At 34.6% G+C, this 22,134-nt stretch overlaps 1 protein-coding gene across 1 annotated transcript in view; it reads left to right on the top strand.

Annotated features, from left to right (window-relative positions):
• The window catches only part of LOC132101147 (latent-transforming growth factor beta-binding protein 4-like), an 89,120-nt gene that overhangs the window by 49,551 nt on the left and 17,435 nt on the right, over positions 1-22,134 (top strand). The window contains exons 9-24 of the mRNA XM_059505862.1: positions 973-1,041; positions 2,646-2,768; positions 5,368-5,532; positions 6,826-7,236; positions 7,318-7,425; positions 9,770-9,898; positions 10,739-10,864; positions 10,970-11,089; positions 11,665-11,784; positions 12,721-12,843; positions 13,693-13,812; positions 14,701-14,820; positions 15,736-15,855; positions 16,213-16,332; positions 18,679-18,798; positions 21,952-22,077. Coding sequence (XP_059361845.1) covers positions 973-1,041; positions 2,646-2,768; positions 5,368-5,532; positions 6,826-7,236; positions 7,318-7,425; positions 9,770-9,898; positions 10,739-10,864; positions 10,970-11,089; positions 11,665-11,784; positions 12,721-12,843; positions 13,693-13,812; positions 14,701-14,820; positions 15,736-15,855; positions 16,213-16,332; positions 18,679-18,798; positions 21,952-22,077 — 2,220 coding nt within the window. The remainder of the gene's footprint in view (positions 1-972; positions 1,042-2,645; positions 2,769-5,367; positions 5,533-6,825; positions 7,237-7,317; positions 7,426-9,769; positions 9,899-10,738; positions 10,865-10,969; positions 11,090-11,664; positions 11,785-12,720; positions 12,844-13,692; positions 13,813-14,700; positions 14,821-15,735; positions 15,856-16,212; positions 16,333-18,678; positions 18,799-21,951; positions 22,078-22,134) is intronic.

The following is a 22,134-nucleotide window of genomic DNA, read 5'->3' on the forward strand; positions in this document are numbered from 1 at the left end:
AAAAGAAGTTACTTAATACTTAATTGTATTGAATCTGTACTTGGAGTGAACTTCAAATCTTAAAAGTATATATATATATATATATTTATATATTTATATTTATATAAAAGGCCACTTAAGTGACTTAACGAGAGACACTTTCATGGCTGTTTCTTGACAGTCTTTTAAAAAGTGCACTTTGTAATGGTGTCAAATTAAAAGTGCATTTGAAATCGTTTTAACAATCTTTTGTCATGTTTTAAGGAAGTAAACACTTAATGTGTCGACTAACATACTTAAGCATGTGTAAAGTGTAATAACTTTAACTATAGTGTGTTCTTGGATATCACATTTAAAGTTACTATATTTTAAGTGTGTAATTACAAAATGTTTAAATACATGACACAAGTTTCAAGAGAAATTACATTAAAGTATTTTTAGTTTACTATAAATGCTTGTCAGCACAATCAGCAGTCATTTTTACCAAAGTATTTCATTTTAATTTTTTTTTTTATTGTACTAAATTGTGCTAAAGGCCTACTTAAGTGGGTCAAAAACACTCAAAACACTTAAAATGTAAATTGTAAATACTGTGCAACTTAGCGTCTGAACACTTTACATGCATTACATTTTAAAAGTGTACTTCTTTTTCTCAAGGGTTGCCTTATAAATAAACAAATCACTCTCTATTTAATGGTGAACTGTAAAGCTTTACATTAAGTTATATACAGTATATGCATGCACATAAGCTACATATTGTCACATGTAAGAACAAAGCCAGAATGTGCCTTTATGAAATATAGTGTCAGGATGTTTTGTGTTATTGTATTTCTTTCAGCCTCCGGTCTTGCTGATGAATCACTTGTTAATTATCTGCATGTTTTTCCTCTTTCTCAGTTTGACTGTCCTTTCACACGCATTATTAAACTAGCTGCAGTTTGACAGATGTGTTCATACGTTCTGCTAGAGATTGATGTGCTCATATCTCATCAGGAAACACTGTGAATGGACAGGGAAGCTGCCCGAAAGGCTTCGAGAGGTTCAACGGGACGCAGTGTGTGGGTAAGAGTCCTCTCCCCGTCCTCCTGTGCTAGATCGATCCAAGCGCTCGCCATTATCTCTCGTGGGCCAAACATGCAAACAATCACTTTGTTCTTCCTTCCTTCCTCCAGAGGTCAGCCAAATGCATCAGTCTCTAAATAGGGTTTAATGGTTGCTGCACACATCTAGTTTTGTGTAAATACTGAAGCTCTCGCTCGTTGTGTACTTCATGCTGCTTTAATGCTGTAGAGCTGATATGATAAGGAGACATTTAACAGATCGTTTTACTTTACTCTAGTGACTAACAAAGCACAATCTGCATTGAGAAAAAGGTTGAAGTTTGAATATACAACCCATTTTATTTCCATAATGTGCCATATTTCGGAGTGAAATGTGAGAGGAGTCTATTTGATCTATTGCAGGTCCAATCCTAAAATGTGAATAGAAATTGGCCATATTTACTTTCATAATGCATGCATTATAATTTATAGAAAATTGTGTATTATATATATATATATATATATATATATATATATATATATATATATATACATATATATATATATATATATATATATAAAAAAGTATAACTTTATTATAGTATAATTTAATAGTTAAAATATATTTATGATATCTTTATTCTTAAAAATGTTATTTAAAAAAAATATTTATTTACTTACATATTTCGACTACCATGGAGTTATTTGAATTAGAGTTTGGCACATATCATGTTTGGCTTTTGGAATACATACGAGGAGCATGTCCAGCTTAATTTAAAGGAGAGAAAAATAAAATTCCTTACATAGCTGTTAACTCCAGGTTTCCTCACATGGTAGTAATTATGACGGAATGAATCTTTCACAATTTGTCAGTATGTGTGAAATCCAGAGACCACCTTCCCCGGAGGAGATCTACGGCATTGTTTTCTAATCTTTATTCTGACCGTAACGACAGACCAGATGGCTTGATAAACACACTGTAAAATCAATTTATCAAGACAGCGCTGGAGGTGGTCACAGGGTCAAATAATGACAACTTCAGATTTGTTATCTCTCTCTCTCTCTCTGCTACATTTCCTCTCCTGCTTCTTCAAACCACAGATTCATTCTGTCATTATGTAACATCAATGGTTCCTGTATTTGCTACATTTGAGGTAATAACATTGTACACCACAGTGCAAGGTATCCTTACATAAGTACTGAAAAGTACATGTACACTCTTTAAATTAACCAACCTTTAGCATCCATGGAAACTTTCACCTGGACAAAAGGTTCTTTATAGTAGAAAAGGGTTCTTTAAATTATTAAATTGTTCTTCACACTAAGAAAGTTCTTTTAAGAACTGTTCACTAAAACGTTCACTAAGTATTGGTCCTTTTGGAAGTGTATCATGCTGAATCATATTTTCTTGATCATTATTGCACTACTGTATATGAACAAACTGTAACTTTCTAGGAAAATATATTTTATTGAAAGCAAGCTGCGTCTGGATGTTTGGTGCTTCTTCATTCATAATCATTCTCTCTACTTAAGTGTGTTAAGCACACTTGAGCATACTTCTTTTTTCACAGCGTGAACAATCCAACAAGTCAGGTTATGACAGTCATGTTTCCTCCTCTGGTGTAGATATTAACGAGTGTTTGCAGCCGGGTTTCTGTGAAAACGGGAACTGTGTTAACACCCGAGGGAGCTACAGTTGTGTCTGCAAAGAGGGCTACTTATTGGACGCCTCTCATGGGATCTGCATCTGTAAGTACGGGGCTGTCGGACACCCCGGCGTCACCTGGGAGGAGAGCCAAACCACGCAGCTACAGCCTTCAGTCATACACCGATGTAGAGCAATAATTCTCCCAAAAATGGAAATTTGACAAAAATGTGCTCACCCTCATGCCATCTGGGCCTCGTTTACACTTTCTGTTAAATGTGATCAGATCTGATGTGTTCTATGATCATATAAACAGATAAAAAAATTAAAAAAAAACATGCATTCGGATATTTCGAGGTGGACACAAGAATCAAATATGGGTCACAATTGAAAGAACGTGTAAACAGATGGTCGGAAAAATCGGATATAGGCAATCAATCAGAATTGGGCATCAGGACCTGCAGTGTAAACCAGCCCTAAAATTAGGATGAGTTTGTTTCTTCATCAGATTTGGAGAAATGTAGCATTGCATCAGTGTCTCATCAATGGATGCTCTGCAGTGAATGGGTGCCGTCAGAATGAGAGTCCAAACAGCTGATAAAAACATCACAATAATCCACAGCACTCCAGTCCAGCAGTTAACATCTGGAGAAGACAAAAGATGAAACACATCCAGCATTAAGATGTTTTTAACTTTAAACCATTGCTTTTTGCCAAAATACAAGTCCATAATCCATATTAATGCTTCCTGAATCAGGTCTATATGTATATATATATATATATATAACCCTTGCTACGTGTACTGCATTAGGCTGACCGAGATTCTCTTTTGTCAGTTTTGATAATTTCTTCGCCCACAAGTCGCTTTGAATAAAAGCATCTGCTAAATGACTAAATGTAAATGTTTCTTACAAACACGCAGCTTTTCACTTCTTCAGATGTTAACTGTAACTGATGGACTGGAGTTTTGTTCATCTGTGTTTTTTATCAGCTGTTTGGACTCTCATTCTGACGGCACCCATTCACTGCAGAGCATCCATTGCTGAGCAAGTTACATTTCTCCAAATCTGATGAAGAAACAAAGTAATTTGTACTGTCTCTTGGATGGTCTGAGGTGAGCATTTTCAGGTACTATACCAAAGCATGAGTTTCAGATCTACACTACAAAGTGAAAACAGATGAGTGGAGGTTTTGGCTGGGTGGCGTTGTGCTTCTGTCTGTTCCAGCAGGCATTACTGTGCTCTGCTTGAGAGATGCCTGATGAATGGAGCTATACTTTTCCCTTTTGTCCTGACTCTGCATTTGCATCCCTACATCGAGGCCTGTCCTGACTGATCGCTCAGTGTTTTCCTGTGTTTACCCGTCGATTGGGAGCTGCCTCTTTCTGCCTGAGTTTGCATCTGGGACACTTTGAGACTCTATTTTTAATCAGATTTTCTTCTTGTCTGAATCTTGTCAAGCCTTGGTGTGACTCTGAGCATTTTCATGTGTGTCAGTCAGGTAAGTGTAACTACATCTCCTGTTGTGTCTGGTTCTGTATATGTGTGATTCTGTGCGTATTCCTGCTGTGATTTGGGCTGATCTGTATGTCATTTCCAGTGGCTCTGTGGCTGATTATTGTATGCCTGGTTCTCCTTTAAACTTTGTTTGTGCTGCTAAACCAATCAAAGTGCCAAGAGTGGCACGAATGATGTCAGTGTAAAATGAGTAGCAGAAATATTTATCACTTTAGAACTTTTTAAGCTAGATTTGCGTAAGTATGACGTCAGTAACAAACACAACCAACTTAAAGGAATAGTTTACAAAAAATAATGTACTCCTGTTGTTTCAAACCTGTTTGATTGTCTTTCTTCTGTGGAAGAATGCCCAAGCTGCTCTTTTTCCTAAAAAATAGACAGTGATTAAGCTCCAAAACAACACCATTAAACGTTGTGCACTATATTGATGAAATAAATGGCCAATTGAGAGCACTTAATCAGAGACACTTTCATGGCTGTTTATTAACATACTTAAGTGCATTTTACAAGGTGTAAAAATGCCAAATTAAACATTTTACTGTCAAGTACTTTAATAATAATTATGTTTTAATAATATTTTAAAAATGTTGTTTTTTAAGTCCAATTAAATGGGTCGAAAAACACTCTTACTGTAATATCAACTTGACCTGAAGAGAAGAATTGTCTATATTGAAAATTCTTAATTTAAAATAAAAATACAATTAAAACATTTGAATGTATTTTGCATTATTTATAATTAAATTAAAAATGTATTAAATGTAAATGTGTATAATACACACAATTGCATTTAAAATAATTTTCCTTTCAAATTTACTGTAAATAGAGTATAAGTTGTAGCTATAGACTGATTTTATTGATACCTTTTATGGTCACTGTATGCTTTTATTGTATGGATAAGAGCAGCATAATCATTCTTCTAAACTCCTGCTTTTGTGTTCCTCAAAAGAAAGAAAGTCTTCAAGGTTTCAAATGGCACCAGGGAGAAAAAACAGAATTGACATTTTTGAGCGAACTGTCCCTTTTTAAGATCATTTAAAGCAGCAGTTAATGTGAAGAATCATTTATATTCTTTCATGTTCATAAATCAATGCATTTGTACTTGCATGCACGATCTGTTGCATGTTGAGATTCGTGTCCCTGCCTGTATCCCTATGTGATATTATTTTATATTATTCCCCCCTCGCAGCGCAGAAGGTGATCTCCTCGGAGAAGGACCAGTGTTTCCGTATCCTGAACCAGGGTTCCTGTTCTCTGCCCATCCTGAGGAACATCACCAAACAGATCTGCTGCTGCAGTCGAGTGGGCAAAGCCTGGGGGAAGAAGTGTGAGTTATGCCCGTACTTCGGCTCAGGTAAGAAACCTTTCCGACACTTCTCCTTTCAAACAACTGCATTGGAATGAACATCTTTAATGCAGAAGTTGGGGCAAAGAGAGGGAGGAAGAACAGCACTGAGAACATTACAGTGTGTTAATACAGAATATTGAAACAACATGATCTGGTTTCTACACAAAGAGTCCAACTGTTCCTCAAGGACCCCGTCCCACCCACACCACCAGCAATATTTCTCAGAAGATGTTTGGAGGAATTTCAAAGGAGTTGGAATTTACTGCGTAATTTGTCTGTCTTAGTTTAAATACCACAAGCTGAGGTTCTAGCGATGTCCCGGTTGACCCTCAACGTTTCTGGCTCGATTAAAAAACAAAAATGTAAAACTCCACTTTTTTTTTTTTTTTTAACTGTGTCCATTTCAGTGAATTCAGTGTCTTAAATTTTGATCTCACACAAAGCTATAGATATAAGTAGTGCACTTTACAGTACTGAAAGTGCACTTGTAGCGTACTTCAAATCTTAAAAGTATATTTTAAAACATTGTACTTGCAGATAATTTAATATGAATTAAATAAAAGGCCACTGAAGTGACTTTGAAATTTTTAAACCTTTACACACTTAAGTACACTTTAAAAATGCACTCAAATTGTTTTATTTACTTTGAGGTACTTTTAAAATGATCCTGTTTAATAATTGTTTGCCGTGCCGTACACTTTTTTCATGTATTGACTAACATACTAAAGCACATGTAGAGTACTTGATCCGAATTTTAACTGTAGTGTTATTCGATAATACATTTAAAATGTAATACATTTAAACAGATGTGTAATCACTACTTACAAATATAAATGTTACAAGTTTAAATAGACATGGCTTTAAAGTATGTACATGTAAATAACAATTATAAATGTCCCTTATAAAAAAGAAGGTTGCTTAATTGTATTAATTATGTATTCCTTTTAAATCTTAAAAGTATCGTTTTAAAATCTGTTCTTGCAGATATTAATGAAATAACTTAGGTGTGCATAAAGAGAGATACTGTACATTTGTTTCTTAACACACTTAAGTAGACTTTTAAAAAGTGCACTACATTTTTAATTTAAAGTACATTTCATACTGTTCATATTTTTGTAATATTTTGTTATGCTTATTAAATGTGTCGACTAACATACTAAAGCACATGTACAGTGCGTGGAATTTTCTGAGTAGCTTGTCTGTCTTTGTTGAAATAGCACAAGTTGAAGTTCTCCTGTTGTCCCTTGTTGACTCCACTGGACATTTACAGGTTTTCAGCATCTAACTCTATGTTCACAGCCGCCTTCAAAGAGATCTGTCCTGCCGGACCGGGTTACCATTATTCGGCTTTGCCTGTCAAGTTTAACCAGAGGATAGTTGAGATTCTTGACACCGGCGGACCTCCTTTGGTGTCCGAAAATGTCCGCACATCCACCCAAGACATAGCATCCCAACCTGAAGGCTCCAGGACTCACTCCACAATCTCACAGTCAACCCGAATCCAGCAAACGGCGCATTCACCGACCAACACGCAGACCATCAGAGTCCAGCAGAGTCCTGCGAGACCACAGCAACCTGACGCGGCTTCACAGGCCGGATCGGTTATCTTCATAACTCAACCAAAACCAAACCTGTCAACAAGCGGCAGCTCACAAACCACAAACGCCAGACCTCAGCAGCCTTCCAGCCAGCCGGCCAGAGTGAACACACGTGAGCTGCAGCGTTTCTCATGAGGTTATTTATTAAACGTCACTGGTGTACGTGTGTGTGATTCAGTCTGATTGTGTACAGCTGTTGTACGGACGCAAACCAGCCGGCCTTCAGTTATCAGACAGCCAATATCTCCCGTCAGACCTCCTCCTGTACCGGCTACAGCCCGACCACTTCCAACTAGACAAGGTGAGCATCAGAGAAGTATTAAAAGAATATACTTAATTTTGAACTAAATGTATCATTTTCAGACTCTTAGATGCACGGTACTTACAACTAAATGAAAATGTATTGTAGTTTACATTTAAAACCCACTTAAGTGGGATTTCAATACATATTTACATGTAATTTCATAATTAATGCTGTTTCTTTAAGTTGACAAGCACACTGACAATCATGCATGGTGAACTAAAAAATACAGTACTTTAATGTAATTTCTACTGAAACTTGTGTCATGTACTTGAACTGAAGATGCAATTTAGTAGATACATTTAAAAGAGATTAACTTTAAATGAGATATCAAATACCTACATTATAATTACATTAAATGCGCTTTAGTATGTGAGTTAACACATCTGAATAAGTGCACTTCGTAATAAAGGATGAAAAAATATTATTAAAATGTAATGATTTAAAATGTATTTTAAAATAACACTTTTAACTTTATCATTCGAAAAAGTGTGATTAAGTGTGTTAATAAACATAGTCATGAAAGTGACTTTTTTGATTTTATCTAAATATAATTGTAATTACAAATTTGTTACGATGAAGTTGCAATTTAGAACATTTAAATATATTATCCTGAAATGTGATATCAAATAACACTTAACGTGTTTTAGTATGTTAGTCAACACATCAAAATAAGTGCACGTATATTGAATTAAATATAATTTAAGGATTTAATATGTACTTTAAAGTAAAATCTTTAATTTGACATTATTACAAAGTGCACATTTTAATAGTCTACTTAAGAAACAGTCATGAAAATGTCACTCTTTAAGTGCACTTAAGTGGCCTTTTATTTCAATTCAGTATTTTTAGTACAATTAAGCACACTTCTTTTTCACAAAAGGATGTTTGTGGCTTGAAGGCCCTCTCCCAAAAAAGTGCACTTGATGTGAAACTGCCCATTTGTGATTTTATGATTCAGAAGGGTCCTCACAAATGTTAACAGCTGTTAACAGCTAAAAAGAAAATAGGCTGTTTATGTCCTCATCTGCATTTCTTTGCTGACTTTTTGGGAACTGCTTTTGACTGCAGCTCTCAATCTGTTCTTTATTGTAATGTCAGAAATATAGTTTTAGGGCAAGAGTTAGTATACAAGTGAAGATGTTCCTCAGGATATTGGTCTTAAAATAAAATGTTCAATCAGAGCAGAACTTCAACGGGACAATTACGATTATCGTTACGGTGACTTGATAAGCACAAAGACTCACTTCTCCAGGAAACTGTGAGCATGCCCAGAAAATCCATCGCCCTGCTCATAGTAATGACTGACTTCTTTGATTTCCTTCTTTGAGCTGAAGTGAAGCCAAATTCATATCAAGCTTGAAAAATGCCGAGCTGGATACAGAACTGTAATTTTCTCATCATTTGTCTTCAGTGTAATTGTTCGATGAATTTGGTTTGGAGAGAAATGAATAAATGTCAGGAACATCGCATACTTCTGAGATTGAGTTTGGCTGATCTGATTATCTAAACCACAAATTGACCTGATATTGAATCACTTTACCAAAGAAGAAGTGTATTAAGTTACATAATGAAATATAATAGTTTCATCACTTTTTAATCATCAACAAATGTTAGATAAATAATAATGAAAAAATTTCTAATTACAATGAATGAATGTTTCATGATTTATCAAAAAGTTTGAATGCACTTGAACTAATGCAATTATTGTGTATAGTAATGTTTGTATAAAATTGTAATAAAAGTTATTGAAGTTATTAATATATATATATATATATATATATATATATATATATATATATTAATCGCGATTAATCACTTCCAAAATAAAAGTTTTGGTTTACACAGTATATGTGTGTATACTGTGTATATTTATTATGTATATATAAATACACACACATACAAGTATCTATTTTGAAAATATCTCCATGTATAATATTATATTCATATAATTGATATTATATAAAAATATTTTAAATGTATAAATGTATAAATACATGCATGTGTGTGTATTTATATATACTGTACATGATAAACATACACAGTACACACACATATATAAGGTGAATTAAAACTTTTATTTTGGATGCAATTAATCATGATTAATCTTTTGACAGCACTAATATTTATATATAGATATATAATTACCTTTTAATTAAATTTTAATATTTAGGTTTTTTTTACATTATATTACATATAAAATTATACAGTACTATATATAATTTTCTTGGTTTTTATTTAGTTTTTTTTTTTTTTTGTATTTATTTATTTACTTTGCAATTGAATGCTATTGTTTTTTAGCTGTGTGTTTAGATTTTTTGGCCTTGTGTGTGTGGTTCTCCAGATGGTGCAGTGTGTGCATCGAGACCTCAGGTGTGCGGCCCGGGGCACTGTGTTGACCTGCCAGGGGGTCGACACACGTGTGTGTGTAACACTGGATATATCCTCAACCCTCAGCAGGGCCACTGCCAAGGTACGAACCTAAAAATAACCCTAAACATGAGAAATACGCAACACTTCCGACTTCCACTCTAAAGAAGAAAAATATATAAGGTAACATAACTATGTAGCCTACTTCCTAAAAAGGGTTGTAAATATTCTATCAGGTTCAGTCAAGTACATGAGATTGATCATCTCAGATTGTTCAGTGCTTTAACTGTGTGATTTTGTTTTACATACGTGAATGAATTTATAATATGTTATTTGCAGCAGTAAAAGTCACTTACATTGGAAAAGCATAAGCAATTTATCTAAATATATTTTATAAAGGAGCCAGAAATATTAGTAGTATCATAATAAGGATTATTATAGTTAACTAAACCCATAAAAAGTTAACTAATAAATAAATAAAGTAACATCATTTGAAAATATGTTACTTGAAAAAAAAAAGTTAACTGAAATAAATATTACAAAAACTTAAACTTATGTTATTTAAGCTAGGTGCCAAGATGATCACATTTTTGTTTAGTTTAAATACTAAAAAAAAGCAAAAAATAAATACATAAATATGGTGTAAACATTAAAAAATATAAGTTATAATTAAAACATAGAAAAATATAAAAGTGAAACTTAACTTAAAATTACCTAAGATTAACATGAAAATATAAATTACAAAAATAAAACCTAATTTAAAATGTTAACAAAAATCTATTATATTAGTACATCTATTATATAAAAATAACACTGTCCCAAACTCAGAAGAGTTTGAAGAAATCAGTGATCAAACCATCTTATCTTTGTCTCTCTCTCTCTCACTCACACACACACACACACACACACACACACACGCACACACACACACACGCACACGCAGACATAAACGAGTGTGTGCTGACGCCCCGTCCGTGTTCTGTGGGTCAGTGTGAGAATACAGCGGGCAGCTTCCGGTGTGTTTGTCCGTCAGGATACCAGACCAACTCGCAGCAGACCTTGTGTGTGGGTGAGAAACATCTCTTTCTCTCAGTGCACTGGATAAACACGTCCTCATAGCTTGTTTGTAGAATGTTGTGCATGTAATCATTGATGAGATCGATGGGTTCCACAGATTTGGATGAGTGCCGTCAGGTGCCCAATCCCTGTGTGAACGGCCGCTGTGAAAACACACTGGGCAGCTTCAGGTGTTTGTGCAGGACTGGACACAAGCTACAGGGCAACAGCTGCATAGGTGATTCATTTACCCAAAACGCTTGCTCAGTTTGCCTTGTACATTCTAGCACTTTATTTTAGTGATGAAACAATGTAAAGCAGAAATGCGTTTGAATCTTCAATTTATCAAATAACCTTTAAACACATCTATCACGGTTTCCACAAAAATATTGTGCAGCACAACTGTGTTCAGCACTGATGATAATCAGAAATGTTTTTTGAGCAGTAAATCATCATATTTTCATGATTTCTGAAGATCATGTGACACTGAAGACTGGAGGAATGATGCTGAAAATACAGCGGAGCATCACAGAAATACATTACACTTTAACAGAGATTCACAGAGAAAACGGCTGTTTTAAATTATAATAATATTTCACAATTTTGACTGCATTTTTAATCAAAGAAATGCACCTTTGTTGAGCAGAAGATACTTTCAAAGACATTAAAAACTCCCAAACATTTGATCGATAGTTTAAATGATGACGCAATGAAAATGTGCTGCATGATAGGAATGAATTTTCTGTCTCCAAACACAGTAGTTGTTAGTTTTATTCAACTGTGAATTGAAATCATGGTGTTTTGTGCTCTTAGACATCGATGAGTGTGTCGACCCCCTGCGCTGTCCGGGTCAAGAGTGTGTGAACTCTCAGGGCTCTTACAGGTGTGTCTCCTGTAAACCGGGCTTTGATCTGCTCAACGGACAATGTTCAGGTAACACACTGCACACAAATATCAACGGACTCACTGTAAATATTTATTTTACTGCACACTAATCTTTAAAGGACCCTGTTTTGTTGTGAAAAAGAGCCACACTATTAAAAAGAGTACTTATTACAGAAACAATATTTTAAAAGATTTATATATATATACTTAAGTGTGAACTGAATGTAATGTTTTCAGACACTAAATTACATGTTATTTACAATTAAATAAAAATGTATTTGTTTAGATTTAGAAATAAATACAATTCATTTAACTTTTTTATATGTTGTTTCATAATCACTTATGTTGTCTTTGAAATATGGTAAAAGTTACTGCTGAATGTCCTGACAAGCATTTATGATCAACAAAAAAACTTATTTCATATATTTTGTCATTTAATGTCATAATGATGAAGTTGTACATAAGCCAAGTTGTTGCTTAAATGTCGGTCAATATAATTTTGGGGGCTTTTATTTATTTATTTTTATAAACAAAAGCTAAATTAGTTATATTATAGTAGCAATAATAGTACAAGTAGATCTTTCACTTGAGATAAAACTGATTTTAATTGAGCTTAAAAAAAAATACTGTTTATTCTCATATTCTTTTTAAAAGTATGCATATTTTTCTGTTATGTACTACAAAAAAAAACTATTTAGTACATTTAATATAGATATACTATTACATAACACACTACAGTTAAAATTATAATCTGGTATTTTACACATGCTTTCAAAGCACCACAAAAAGATTAACCGTGACTTAAAATGCACTTTATAGTAAAACTTTTAATTTGACATTTTTTAAGAGTCTACTTGTGTTAAGAAACAAAGTTGTGAAAGTGTCTCTCTTTAAGTCCACTTAAGTGACCTTCATTACTATCATATTATCCTGAAGGGTGGTTTTTAAAATATACGTTTCTAAGATCCTGTTTCTCTTCTTCAGATATTGATGAATGTCGTCGGACGCCGTCTCCATGTCCGGCCGCGGGCCGCTGTGAAAACACTCCCGGCAGCTACAGATGCTCGTGTCGAGCCGGATACAGATTCCAGGCCAACGTCTGCGTGGGTAAGAATTGAAAGACTAAATCAACCTAGTGAAAGAGAAATATACTTTGAAATACATTTTCATATTTATGTACTTTTAGTACACTAAACTGGTATGCTTAAAGTCTGCAAATTGTGTACTTAATGCACTGTAACTGTGTGGAAGTGGTGCTGAAGTCAAATTAAATATATACTTAGTATATCTGATTGTGCTGAAGTGGAACTATACTTCAGGCGCACGTTAAATATTTTGCATTTGAAGACCGGTATTATTCAAAGATCATACAGTCCTCATCAAAAGTGACATTAAAACACATTTACACATTACATATTTTTGCTCATTTTCAAAACTTTACACACAAATCCTAGAATTGCGCACACAAAATGCAAAATGCCTCGCATCTCTTGCAAAATGAAGCACTGCGTTCAAAATATCACAAACACATCTCAAAAGCAAAGATTTGCATTAAACAAACATTAATTCCTGTTCGATCTTTGTGTGTTACATAGAGAATTATGTCGTGTTTTGCAAAAATTGTTTAATGAAATTGAAAACTTGAGTCAAAAGCAGAGAATCAGCGTATGGTTTTGGAGATTCGCTGTGTGCTTTGCTGTTTAAGGAATTGTTGGTAAAGAAAAGTAGTACGCCAAATAAAGTGTAATTATAATTTTTATATCAGTATAAGTCTCAAGTTGTAATCTGTCAGTAAATATGTTAAAAAAGATTTTATTAAGTATATCTTACATTAGATATACTTAATATAAAACAAATGTATTTTAAATATGTAACTTTTTTACTAGGGGATGTACTTTTAGATGATAAATATGAGTTTGATCCCGTGTGCGTGGATGGATGTGCGTGATGTTCCAGATGTGAATGAGTGTGACGATCCGCTGCAGTGTCCCGGACAGGAGTGTGTGAACTCTCAGGGATCGTATCGCTGTGTGTCATGCAGACCCGGATTTAGCCTTAAAAACAGAGCCTGTTCAGGTAAATACGACACATCTGGACTCAAACTGAACCATGACTGGACCATTATCATTGTAAACCTGGCCATGCCCTTTATAGCAAACAAATGATGCGATTATACGGCAGGAAAAATCACCGTATATATATATTTTTTTCTTCTAATTTTAATGTAATATAAAACATAAAAATATATATTTATATGTGTTTATTTTTCCAAAGGTAAAAACATGAGTTATGTTCAACTCATACAAAGTAAAAATATTATTTATAATAAAGTACTTTATACTTCAGAATTGCAAGAAAAAAAAAAGTTGAAATTGTGAGTTTATATCATGCAATCGTGAGAAAAAAAGTCAATTGTGAGGTAAAAAAAATCACAATTACTTTTTCTGTATGTATGTATTTATATATTTATTTATCCAGTAGTGGAAACATATGGAACCCCATTTCTGCCTCTGAATTTTTTTTTTCAGAAGGTTGTTGGGACTTTTTATCTCACAATTCTACTTTTTTTTGCATTTCTGATTTTATAACACACAAGTTAAAGTTTAATTTTAAGGGTGGGGGTGCTGATATGTTCTCAGAATTGCGACTTCATATTTTTAGTCACAATTCTGAGGGAAAAAAAGTTTGAGTTTATATCTTGCAGTTCTGACTATATTTCTCAGAATTGCGATTTTATATCTTGCAATTGTGAGTTTATATCATGCAATTCTGAATTTATATCTCAGAATTGCTAGTTTGTATCTCACAATTATGACTTTTTAATCAAGTTTATATCACGCATATTATGAGAAATAAAACAAACCCTAAACCAGCTTAGAGCACTTCATGTCCAGCTTCAAACAGCTGAAGATCATCTATTATATCATGCTATTGTATAATGAGCAAGTAGTGTCTGTGTCTCAGATATCGACGAGTGTCGTCAGACTCCTGATGTGTGTGTTAACGGCCGCTGTGTGAATAACATGGGCAGCTACAGCTGTGTGTGTCGCGCTGGATTCAGACTGGAGGGAAACATCTGCAAAGGTGACCATTTTACTGGGTTAAACCTTCTCAATCTCAACAACTGCATTTATGCATACTTTTAAAAAGAGTACTTATTATGGAAATAATGCACTTTATAAGAATATATTTAAGTGTGAACTGAATGTAACATTTTCAGATACATTATTTATAATTAAATGAAATGTATTAAAGTTTCAATCAATACTTAATGCAATTAGGTAAACTTAATAGTGCTTTCTGAGCCACTTACATGCATCTTTATACGTAATTTCATAATTGTATTGTCTTTGAAATATGGTTTAAGTAACTGCTGAAGTTTTTAAAATGTACTTGAAACTTGTATGTCACATATTTAAACATATTTTACACATTTGTAGTATTTACACATTTTAATATTTAAAGTTCTTTATGTGCTTTAGTATGTTAGTCAACACAACAAAGTTAAGTGTACTTCTGTAAAACACAACAAAAGATTTATTATTATTATTTATTACAAGTGCATTTTTAAAAATCGACTTAAGTGTATTAAGACACATGGTCATGCATGTGTCTCTATTTAAAGTCCCTGTAAAGTTAATTCTGAGAATTGTTTCTAAATGCATTATAAATGTTACAAATGTATTGCTATAACACATTACAAAGACGGTAAACTATGTAGTACTGAATAGTGGAGTTAGACTTTTAAACAGTTTTTCACCAATTCTGTGTTCAGGATTTTTTTGGGCGGGGCTAAAAAGGGGGTTTGATGACGCACTAGAGAATTTTTCTGTGTGGTGACAAACTCAGAACACATTAAATATTGCCTTTACAGGGACTTTAATATTATATTATCTTTAATGTACACTTAAGATTTTAAGTATCTATTTCACAAGTGTTTCTTGCAAGTTTCACCCATGAAGCACAAATGGTTCAAGTCTGTTTCTTATCCTGTTCCAGATGTGAACGAGTGTGAAAACGAGCTTCAGTGTCCAGGAAAGGAGTGTGTGAACTCAGTCGGCTCTTTTAAGTGTGTGTCCTGTCAGCCAGGCTTCGAGTTTCTTCACGGCCGATGCCAAGGTATCCCTGCACTTAACAAATAACATTGATTTGATTAAATGTAGAATATGATCAAAGAAAAGTGACGATTTATTTCTTTTTTAGTTTTTAATGCAATTATGAGACACAAAGTCAGAGTAATCAGTCAGTCATTTAATATTTATGTCTATCGCACATTTGAAGTTGACCACAGTGCGTTTCACTAATGACCATATAGACATATAATACAGAGTTATGAGATAATAAAAGAAAATATGTGTACTGCAGCATATAATTCTGTAGAGAAATCCATTCACTGTTGGTTTTGTTTATAATGATAAAAATGTGAGTATTGTATGGGAGTTTGAATGTGTGCTGTCTCTCTTGTGTGTTTTTTAGATATAGATGAATGTAGGCAAAAGCCCACACGCTGCACTAATGGCCAATGCATGAACACTCCTGGCAGCTTCAGATGTGTGTGTGATCTGGGATTCAGTCTACAGGAGGGCACATGCACGGGTAAGAACGCACTTAATTACACTGAATTAAAATGAATAAAAATGAATAAAATTGAATTAAATTAAAATCTAATTGAATTAATAAATAGATAATAAATACATAAATAAATAAGTTACTTGAAATAAAATGATTACATAAAAGTAAATAAGGGCATTAAAATAATTAAGGCATTAAAATCACTAAAATTAAAATTAAACCAGAAAATATGAAAATATTCATATACTAACAAAAAAGTCTCAGTTACGTATGGTAATCCTCGTTCCCTCAAGGAGGGAAAGGAGATGTTACATCAGTGACCGACAAATTGGGATATCGCTTCGAGAAACCAATCTACTTCGAGTGAAAATTAAACGAGCCAATGCACATTGGCATGCAATTATTGCATCCGGCTGCAGCTAATCACAGCGGGAGTATAGCTCGACAGGGTCCAACAGTATGGACACTTTTGAGCAGTTATAGCAAGCCGACGCAGTGCCACTTCCCATTTGAGGTGAGAACACAGGAGGATACCAGCTCCACTATAGAATCCATATATATCCACTATAGAAGGCTATATAATCTAGTGAATGTGTTTGGGGTTGCCCAGCCCACAGCTTTACAAATATCTATCAGTGAGGTGCCATGGGCCTGTGCCCAGGACGATGCAACACTTCTAGTAGAGTGAGCTCGCAACCTGAACAGGCAGGGCACACACTGTGCCTGATAAGCCTCTGCTTAGAGACGGTGCACCTGCAGTAACGCCATAGGCACTACCGGTTAGACCAGATGAGTGCCTACAGGCCCGGAAAGGGAGCACTGGGTCTCCCCGCCAGGAGGAGGCTGACTTAAGACACAATTGCATCACTACAGACTGCTTCACCAGGGGGATCGCCAAATACTCCGTTGAGGGTGGTGAGGCAGGAGGAACCAGCAGACCGGTTTATGACAGTAAAAGGTGTCGTCCACAACCTGGTGAGCTTCTCCTGCACTTCTGGGAAGAAAGGCACAAGGGCGGAGAGCTGTAAACCAGCACAGGCCGATCCAAGAAACCAATCATCCAGCCTGGAAGGCTCGAGACGTGTGGAGGTTTCCTTTCGATCCCTACCATCTCGGTGGCCCGGGAAAGCATAGCTGTCATCTTTGGATCCAATTTAGGCATTACCACCATCCCGGAGGGCGACAGCGCACCCAAATTTGCTCGTAGCTCACTTGAATACACTTGGATGGAGCAGAACGATGTTGTCGCTCCGCTCCAAAGCAAAAAAGGTGGTATGCATCGCACCTGCTGCATCTTTATTCTCATGCTGTGATCAGCTGCAGCTGGAATTAATAATTGCATGCCAATGTACATTGGCTTGTTTAGTTTACACTAGAAGTAGATTGGTTTCTCGAAGCGAGATCCCAATTTGTCTGTCAACAACATGATGTCGAGAGTGACCGACTGAAAGGGAACTGTAACATATTTTACATTTAGCAATAATAAAGTCTGATAGTTTATAAAAAAATTAATTTGAACTGAAATAAAAAATAAATAAATAAATAAATTGTATTTTAGCTAGTTACCAAAGGCAACATTTTGCATTATGTGAAAACAGAAAATACAAAAATATGTTATTTCAAATATTTACAAAAACTGTATATTAATGATACTTAAATAACACTGCTTGAAATAAAATAAATGTTAACTGAAAAAAAAAAAAAAAAAACCCTTAAATTAGTTGTATTTCAACCAAATCAATTAAAACTAACTAAATGGTCATATTGGGGGGGGGGGGGGGGGGTAAAAATCACAAAAACAAACTTCAAAATTACTTTTAAAAGGCAGAAAATATAATAAAACAATAGAATCTAATTCAGATTCTAAACAAAAACTATATTAAATGTTAACTGAAATAGAAAAAAAAATCTAAATTACTTATACAAATATTTTATTTCAGTTTATTACCAAAGACACATTTATCCATTTTGTTTAATGGAACCTGAAGTACTAAATATAATGTACTAAATGTACTAAAATAACATAAAGTAATAAATAGATTTTAATAAGAGTGACATATTTTAAAAATAAAATCACTAAAACTTTAACCGAAAACAGAAAATGTAAAAATTAAATCTAATTCACAATGTGTGCAGAAACTATAACAGTATATCAGTGATACTAAAATAAGGCTTTGGTAGAATCACATCATTTCTTCACCAGATCTGACGTGGCTGACGTGTGTGTGTGTGTGTGTGTGTGTATGTGTGTGTGTGTGTGTGTGTGTGTGTGTGTGTGTGTGTGTGTGTGTGTGTGTGTGTGTGTGTGTGTGTGTGTGTGTGTGTGTGTGTGTGTGCGTGTGTGTGTGTGTGTGTGCGTGTGTGTGTTAGATCTCGATGAGTGTCTGGATGTGCTGCAGTGTCCCGGGCAACAGTGCCTCAACTCTCCAGGCTCGTATAAGTGCGTTCCCTGCAGAGATGGACACAGCATGCAGAACGGACGCTGCTCAGGTCAGACGAGCTCAACCACAGGCCTCTCAATCCGTCTGAACACTCTCAAGTCGTCTCGAAGCTCTCTGAGTGCAAACAGCTGCTCTGTTGGCGATTCCACAGAAGCCGGCTTTGGCAAATGAACGGCATCAAATGTGTCCGAGCTTCTAGCATGCCAATAAAAATAAATCATTATATGTTTTTCAATAAACGAGTCAACACATAAAATGTGTTAATAAATAATGGATCATGAAATGTGTCATTAAATAAATAACAGAATAAATTGCAGTTTATTGATTTATGCCATTTTTAAACATTTGCTCATGAATTTCATTACTCATTTCATGACATTTTAAAAACATATTTATTCATTTTCAAGATAAGATAATATCATGATTACATAACACATTTCTTGGTTACATTTTTATTTATTTATTTATTTGATGTTGATTTCGACAGTATTTATTGACATTTCATGACTAATTTATTTATAAAACATTTTATTGACATTCATAATGTGAATTGTGACCCTAACCCTAACCCTAACCCATAATGATTTATATTATTTTCATGATCAGTTTATTTATTAACACATTTTATGTTTACTGAAAAACACATTTCATTGTTTATTTCCATGCTAAATGCTAGTTTTATCTTTATCTTAGAGGATGCATTATCAAGTTATTTTTAAATAAGTGTTTATTAATTTGATCAACTTTTCATTATTTATTTATTTTGTATTTATTTTATTGACAAATGTCATTATTTATTTTATAAACATTCATTTGATGTTGAGAGTATTTCAGTATTTATTGATGCACGTTTACGGTATTTAATGAAACATTTTATGATTCATTTATTTTTTAAACCTATTCATTCATTTGATTTACACATTCAAAAAAAAATAGTGTACTAACACATTTCATGATTTATTTATTTTTAAAACATTTATTTCATTGAAGCGTTTACATTTTTAACCTTTTATTTTATTGATAGATATTTTATATTTTATAAATAAAAATTTACATTGACAGTATTTCAGTATTCACAGATACATATTTACAGTGTTTACTGATACATTTCATATATTTTTTAAACATAATTATTAATTTTATTGACATTTCATTATTTCTTTACTTTAAAGCATATCTTTTTTAACATGTCTATTTAAAATTATAATACATTTTTACATTTTATTGACATATTTTAGAATTTATTTTTGTAAAACATGCATTTATTTTACTGATAGATTTCATGATTTTTTTTTTTTTTTTACATTTACACTCACCTAAAGGATTATTAGGAACACCTGTTAAATTTCTCATTAATGCAATTATCTAATCAACCAATCACATGGTAGTTGCTTCAATGCATTTAGGCGTGTGGTCCTGGTCAAGACAATCTCCTGAACTCCAAACTGAATGTCAGAATGGGAAAGAAAGGTGATTTAAGCAATTTTGAGCATGGCATGGTTGTTGGTGCCAGACGGGCCGGTCTGAGTATTTCACAATCTGCTCCGTTATTGGGATTTTTACGCACAACCATTTCTAGGGTTTACAGAGAATGGTGTGAAAAGGGAAAAACATCCAGTATGGGGCAGTCCTGTGGGTGAAAATGCCTTGTTGATGCTAGAGGTCAGAGGAGAATGGGCCGACTGATTCAAGATGATAGAAGAGCAAGTTTGACTGAAATAACCACTCGTTACAACCGAGGTATGCAGCAAAGCATTTGTGAAGCCACAACACGCACAACCTTGAGGCGGATGGGCTACAACAGCAGAAGACCCCACCGGGTACCACTCATCTCCACTGCAAATAGGAAAAAGAGGCTACAATTTGCACGAGCTCACCAAAAAATTGTGGGGAAGTCGTGGCCTAGTGGTTAGAGAGTTTGACTCCTAAACCTAGGGTTGTGGGTTCGAATCCCGGGCTGGCAATATCATGACTTAAGTGCCCTTGAGCAAGGCACTGAACCCCCAACTGCTCTCCGGGGGTTCACTTCTGTGTGTGTGCACTTTGGATGGGTTAAATGCAGAGCATGAATTCTGAGTATGGGTCACCATACTTGGCTGAATGTCATGTCACTTTCTTTTTTTCACTTTCAAAATTGGACAGTTGAAGACTGGAAAAATGTTACCTGGTCTGATGAGTCTCGATTTCTGTTGAGACATTCAGATGGTAGAGTCAGAATTTGGAGTAAACAAAATGAGAACATGGATCCATCATGCCTTGTTACCACTGTGCAGGCTGGTGGTGGTGGTGGTGTAATGGTGTGGGGGATGTTTTCTTGGCACACTTTAGGCCCCTTAGTGCAAATTGTTTCTGACCATGTCCATCCCTTTATGACCACCATGTACCCATCCTCTGATGGCTACTTCCAGCAGGATAATGCACCATGTCACAAAGCTCGAATCATTTCAAATTGGTTTCTTGAACATGACAATAAGTTCACTGTACTAAAATGGCCCCCACAGTCACCAGATCTCAACCCAATAGAGCATCTTTGGGATGTGGAGGAACGGGAGCTTCATGCCCTGGATGTGCATCCCACAAATCCCCATCAACTGCAAGATGCTATCCTATCAATATGGGCCAACATTTCTAAAGAATGCTTTCAACACCTTGTTGAATCAATGCCACATAGAATTAAGGCAGTTCTGAAGGCAAAAGGGGGTCAAACACAGTATTAGTATGGTGTTCCTAATAATCCTATAGGTGAGTGTATGACACTGACACATTTCAAGATTTATTTGTTGAAATTAAATAAATAATTTAATTATTGACACATTTCTTGATTTATTAAATTACTGACATATTTATTTATTTATTGACACTTTTTACGAAATTTTTTTTTTATTAATAAGGCATTCAGAATCCTACATATGTGTTTTATGAATAGGTCTTAAAGGCACAGTACAGCAAAAATCAGTCTGTTTAATTCAGAGATTCAGAGAGAGGGCGTAAAATGTCATGAAAACTAAATGATATCTATTGTTGGTGCAAAAAGCATGATTGACATAATAAGGGAGCAACAAGGCAGAAGATAAAGTGATAAAGTATGAGATGCATGTCAGACTAAACCTGTGTTGTCAGACAAATATGAAATTAATAAATGCCCAGCTTGTATGTTTGTGCACTGTCTCAGCTAACTCGTTTCATGTTGTTTTCCTCTCAGACAATGATGAATGTGTGAATCCTCACCTGTGCGGGCCGCAGAGCGTGTGTGTGAACACGGACGGATCGTACCGCTGCGACTGCTCACCAGGGTTCAGAGCAGCCGGACCACGGCGCCAGTGCAGAGGTCAGACAAATATAACTGCTTTATACTCATCTTCTGTTCAGAGTCGTGCTGTCAAAC

Source organism: Carassius carassius, chromosome 23 (assembly GCF_963082965.1).
Source record: "Carassius carassius chromosome 23, fCarCar2.1, whole genome shotgun sequence".
NCBI lineage: Eukaryota > Metazoa > Chordata > Actinopteri > Cypriniformes > Cyprinidae > Carassius > Carassius carassius.